The 5,696-nt window shown below is 38.9% G+C and overlaps 1 protein-coding gene and 1 pseudogene across 2 annotated transcripts in view; one reads left to right on the forward strand and one right to left on the reverse strand.

Annotated features, from left to right (window-relative positions):
- Nucleotides 1–3,026, reverse strand: part of LOC107751764 (integral membrane protein GPR137B-like) — a 20,385-nt gene extending 17,359 nt beyond the window's left edge. For both annotated transcript variants that reach the window (XM_016567533.1, XM_016567532.1), the window contains exon 1: nucleotides 2,296–3,026. In XM_016567533.1, coding sequence (XP_016423019.1) covers nucleotides 2,296–2,712 — 417 coding nt within the window. In that variant the 5' untranslated portion in view covers nucleotides 2,713–3,026. The remainder of the gene's footprint in view (nucleotides 1–2,295) is intronic.
- Nucleotides 3,027–4,395: 1,369 nt separating this feature from the next.
- Nucleotides 4,396–5,696, forward strand: part of LOC107751794 (thioredoxin domain-containing protein 16-like) — a 12,922-nt pseudogene continuing 11,621 nt past the window's right edge.

Genomic DNA, 5,696 nt, shown 5'->3' on the forward strand with positions numbered 1-5,696 from the left:
TAAATGAGACAAATATCTATCTATATATATATATATATATATATATATATATAACCCATTTCTGCAGCAACTAGCATGAAAGATCAATCGCTACATCCAATTACCAAGGAAAACTAATGTGGGTCAAACAGCTGACTTGAAATAGTGGTCATTAGGTCATTACTGAGTGGACAGAGCACTAGAATACAACACGGCGTTCTCAGCCACACAAATGACCCACTCGGATACGTACCCCATAGGGGTACAGTACCCCACCGATGTGATTTTGTTTTCAGCTGACATTTCAGAGAGTCGGGGTGCTCGGTGTCTTTGTCTGTGTGGTGGCTGCTCTAAGAACAGAATGCTGCACACCCCTTTTGTTGTGCCTGGAATAGTACAGGATTGAGCAGGGTGATGTAATGCTCTTGCAGCAGGTGCCTCTGATTGGCTCGCACCTTCAAATGCCAACTCGTGCTGTTCAGACAGTGTCGGTACGATGCCCACATCTCAAATAGCTCCCGAGGAATATGCACAAACAAAGGCCAGCTCTCTCGAGCAACCCTCTGCAACTTAATGTGGGTGTAAAGGGAAAGGCTGCAGACAGGCATAAATGGTGGTTGCATAAAACAAAGCTGTCAATAAATCTAACAGGACTGCAGGGCCTGTCAGTCAGGTTTCATTGTGCCACAGCTCTATGTGCTGACTACGGGCGAAATAAAATGCAATATAAGCAAGGTTAGATTAATATCAGAGCCGGGGTGATGTCGAACAGAACAGAAAGGGCAAAGCACACATTTGTTGAGTTTGGAACAAGAATAATAATGAGAATCTCATATACGATTTGGTTCCTGCAAATTAGATTCCAACAAAATATTTCACCATTACAGTTATGGTGGCATTCGACCAAAGAAGTGAAACAAGAGCAAACGAACATTATATAAACTACCCTCTCATTTATTAGATATTTAAATTACTGTATTTTAAAGGAATAGTTCTTGCTTATGAGAAACAAAAAAAGAAAAGTTTAGCAGAATGACACTTCTCTTTTTCATAAAAAGAAAATGAATGGTGACCAGGGGCTTTCAAGCTTCCAAAATGATCATAAAACACAATAAAAGCACCATAAAAGTATTTAATACAACTTGCATGCAGTTCAGAATATCTCATTCACGTTTGCACCTATTCAAGTATGGTTCATCAAGACATCACGTCCGATTTTGAAAATAAGTGAATATTCAAATTGCGATGGAGATTTGTGAGCCACAGCAGGGGAATTTGTTTAGTGTAAAGCGACTTAAATTTTGCATTTGTGTTTATGCATTTGGCAGATGCTTTTATCCAAAGCGACTGACAATATACTTGGAATAGAAACCATGACATTGCTAATGATCTATGCTACTTTTCGAGCTACAGGAATGCCTGTACCAACCATTTTCATCAGTTTCTATCACAAAACCAACATATACTATCAAAAGACTTGCAATATAGTGCAAAATAGTTGTACAGACTATTATTGTGTTACTTTTATTGTGCTTTTTGGAGTTTGACAGCCCCTGCTCACCATTCTCTTTCTCTGTAAGGAAAAGAGCAGCGTGACTATACTTCTAAACATCTCTTTTTGTGGTCTTCAGAATAAAGAAAAACAAAGAGCTTTTTATACTGACATGAACATATGTGTAAATTATGAAAATAATCTCTCTTTTTTTGTGAACCAAGTAGTTGATTCTTTTCCAGCATAGAATAAGGGGCTGTAATGTTCTGTTCTCCAGTGCATAAAGTTTTGGAGAGGAGAAGAAAAATATTTCATTCCCTGCATGATGAGGTTCTGCATTCACAGACGGCCAAAACTTTACAAAGCGTGGAAGGATGGACCAAAAGTGGCAATAATAGACCTCATTCAGACTGTCCTGTGAACTGCACTGGTGTGGCCAAGCAGAGGGGCTTGAACAGAAACTGATGACCTCCAGCTGTGCTCTTGTCCCAGTATCATGAACATGATGAATGTCTATAAAGGTTTCAAACAACATAATTTGCCTGTATGACAGTATGACGATGCTTTTAATCGCAATAACAGCACGTAGTTCCAAGTCAGTCACATGAAGTAAACACATTTGGTGGGAGGGACCCACATAGATGTGAGTTGCACGGAAATGGCAATCTAACTAAATGCAACAGGAGTCATGTTCTCTCTATATAACAAATTACGTTGATTTTGCATGCCAATTAGACCACGAGCCATCATAAAGACGCATTTTGATGTTGTGTAATACATTGCAAAACAAAAACAAATTGGGGAAACAGCAAAGTGGGACTTACCTGAGCAAAATAAAGGTTGAGCAGACACAGGGTGAAGAACTGCAGGCAGACTGGAAAACAATACAGGAGCCAGAACGGCAAAGGCTGAAGCTGGTTTGCTTGAACAACATTTTTAAAGTAGAAAGAGAAGAGAGTCGTCCTCAGAGCCGACCAGAGCAAACACAGAAAGAGAAAAACGCTCTGGTAGCTGAAGCGCTTGTGTCCGTAGTGCAGAATCAACCAGAGCTGCAGGTAAACAAACACAAAGAGCAGCGAATACAAAACCGTGTAGAGAACCGTGAGACCGAGCTGCACGGACGGGGGAACCGCAGCATGGATCAGTTCGGCGGAGGAGGATGATGATGATGATAAGGAGGAGGAGGAGGGTGAGTCCGTCCAAACACTGACACTGACCTGGTTTTCTAGTAAAAACAACATATCGACGGGATGCTCGCTATCACGTCGACTTATCCAAAACGTTTTCCTTTTCCATGAAACTTTTCATGCAGATGTTTTGAAATGAGGAGAAATTGAAAAACGTCAAACTTAATTACAAATGACATATGAGCTGAAAAAGAAAAACTACAGGCTGCCCTAAGTTGTTGTTGTTGTATGGAATAAACTTCTAATAAAATTCTTGGAGGTTCATAAGCAAGATGTGGAAAACAAACAATTAAAAAAAAAAAACAGCAGAGTCCCCCAATCTCTGCAAGGCAGCTCCCTCCGAGCTAAGAAAAACCAACTCTAGCGCTAGAAAAGTGATCAGCTGGCTAGCGTTGCAGCTCTGGCCCCGCCTACTGACCAATGGGAAAAGGCTAGAATCTGACGCGGCTGTGTCGCCATTTTGGCTCTCGGCTGAATAGTGCCGAATGGAAAAATTCTGTTGCATTCGAGCCCAAATGTCAGGCTTTTCAAGTACGTTCGCCGAAAAGCGATTTACACGGCCGCCTACTTTTTTTTGAGAAACCAATCATTTGTCTTTTAGGTGTGCTGCCTCTGGATTGCTACGTTTTTAATTGTCATGCTTTTAATTTTAATGCTTGGACGTTTACGCATGTTGTTTTTGTAAGCTTGCAGTGGTTGAATATGTAAGATTTTATTTTAATCGCTAACATAACAGTGTGCAAAATAATTGGATACTTTTTGTTTATAAATTGATTGTTGTACAATATGTTAAGCTGTGGCTTATGCATGCAGTAAATTAGTGGGTGTTTTGTAAGAAAGAAATGAATAACAAATAAGTATAGGTTAAAAAAAAATACCCAAATTTTGAGAAACCAATCATTTGTCTTTTAGGTGTCCTGCCTCTGGATCGCTACGTTTTTAATTTTCATGCTTTTAATTTTAATGCTTGGACGTTTACGCATGTTGTTTTTGTAAGCTTGCAGTGGTTGAATATGTAAGATTTTATTTTAATCGCTAACATAACAGTGTGCAAAATAATTGGATACTTTTTGTTTATAAATTGATTGTTGTACAATATGTTAAGCTGTGGCTTATGCATGCAGTAAATTAGTGGGTGTTTTGTAAGAAAGAAATGAATAACAAATAAGTATAGGTTAAAAAAAAATACCCAAATGTCTGCAAGGCAGCTCCCTCCGGGCAAAGAAAAACAACTCTGTAAAAAAAGCGATTATCAAATGTAGGGAGCGATCACGCTCGGGCCCCACCTACTGGCCAATAGGAAGAAGCTAGAAACCAACGCGCTTCAGTCGCCATCTTGGCTCAGTTGAAATAGTGGTGTATAGAAACATACCGTTACATTCGAGCCAAAATGACAGGCTTTTCAAATAACTTTCGCCGAAGAGCCATGAGCCCCCCACCTACTTCATTCTCATTGGTTTTCTCACTGGTTCTGCTTTGTATTCTGAGCTCACCGCTAAATCCTCCCCACACATTAAATTGGACAACGTTTTCGCATGTTGTTTTAGTGTTTGGGGATTTTTTTTTTTTTTTTTGTAGGTTGCCCTTAGAAGTGCAATTTGTTAGTGTATGACTGATGCATTTAGTAATACAGCCCAGGCGAGTTGTTTTGATTGAATTTGGATATATTCTTTGTGTACCAGTTTTTACTGGGCTCATCCTTAAAATGAACTAATATAAATGGATGTAAGTTAAAGGTCCATAAAAATGGAAAAGGGCACCATGTGCACTGTCTATTTGATTGCGTTATTTAGCCTAGCGGCAGAGCAATGTTCCTCCAAACTGATAGAAGATTCCAGCCAGAGCTTCATGGAGAGGATGCACACAGGGAAGACGTCCTTTATATATCTTGGAAATCATGGTGAGACTTTGATAAATGCTTTGCAAATGTTTGCAGAACAGTTATCATAATGTGCAAAGCTAAGCAAGAGTCATTAGTCAGATCAGCACATAAGCATATTTGCTGAATCAATGGATTTGAGGTGTCAAAAGACTTTTAAAGTTCATAGACTATTGCATAATATTTAGTTCTACTTGCAGTCAGTCCAACCATCAAACTTCATGGAGCAGTTTGAGATGTCAGCTGATGCCCTAGAGGACTATGGAATATCTGTTGTGAAGGTGAGCAAAACCTCATTGCATCAGAATGTCAGAAGAAGGAGCTTTCTGATGTCTGGTTATGTTTTACACAGAGGTGTGACCAAGTCATTGTTTTGCAAGTCACAAGTAAGTCTCGAGTCTTTGCATTCAAGTCTCGAGTCAAGTCCCGAGTCAAGACAGACAAGTCCCAAGTCAAGTCCCGAGTGAAGAACGACAAGTCCCAAGTCAAGTCCCGAGTCAAGATCAAAGTCTAAGTCGAGTCTCAAGTCTTCTTTAATTATGTCGAGTCGAGTCGCAAGTCATCAAATTTGGGACTCGAGTCCGAGTCAAGTCTCGAGTCCACACCCCTGGTTTTACACGATGGTTGACTGTATTGCAGTAATATCAGTTTGAATAACTGACTGTTTTTACAGGTGAACTGTTCAAAAGATGCTATAGCAAACTACTGCACAGGAGAAAAGCTAATGACCAAGGCATACTTGTTCAGGTATAAGTTTATAAACTTTACCCTCACATCATTATACATTACTGTCCAAAATGTTGGGGTTAGTAAGATTTCTGAAAGAAAATAAATTATTTGACAAGGATTTCCATTTCAGATAAATGTTCTTTTGAACATTCTGTTCATCAAAGAACCCTGAACAAATCTTGTTTTATGCAGAACAACTGTTTCCAACATAGATAATAATAAGAAATGTTTCAGCATATTAGAATGATTTCTGAAGGATCATGTGACACTGGAGTAATGGCTGCTGAAAACTCAGCTTTACATCACAGAAATAAATAATATTTTAAAGTATATTAAAACAGAAATCCAATATTAGAAATTGAAATAATATCTCACAATATTACAGTTTTTTCTGTATTTTTGATCAAATAAATACAGCCTTGATGAGCAC

The sequence above is a fragment of the Sinocyclocheilus rhinocerous genome, unplaced genomic scaffold (assembly GCF_001515625.1).
Source record: "Sinocyclocheilus rhinocerous isolate Xijiao unplaced genomic scaffold, SAMN03320098_v1.1 scaffold993, whole genome shotgun sequence".
Taxonomy (NCBI): Eukaryota; Metazoa; Chordata; class Actinopteri; order Cypriniformes; family Cyprinidae; genus Sinocyclocheilus; species Sinocyclocheilus rhinocerous.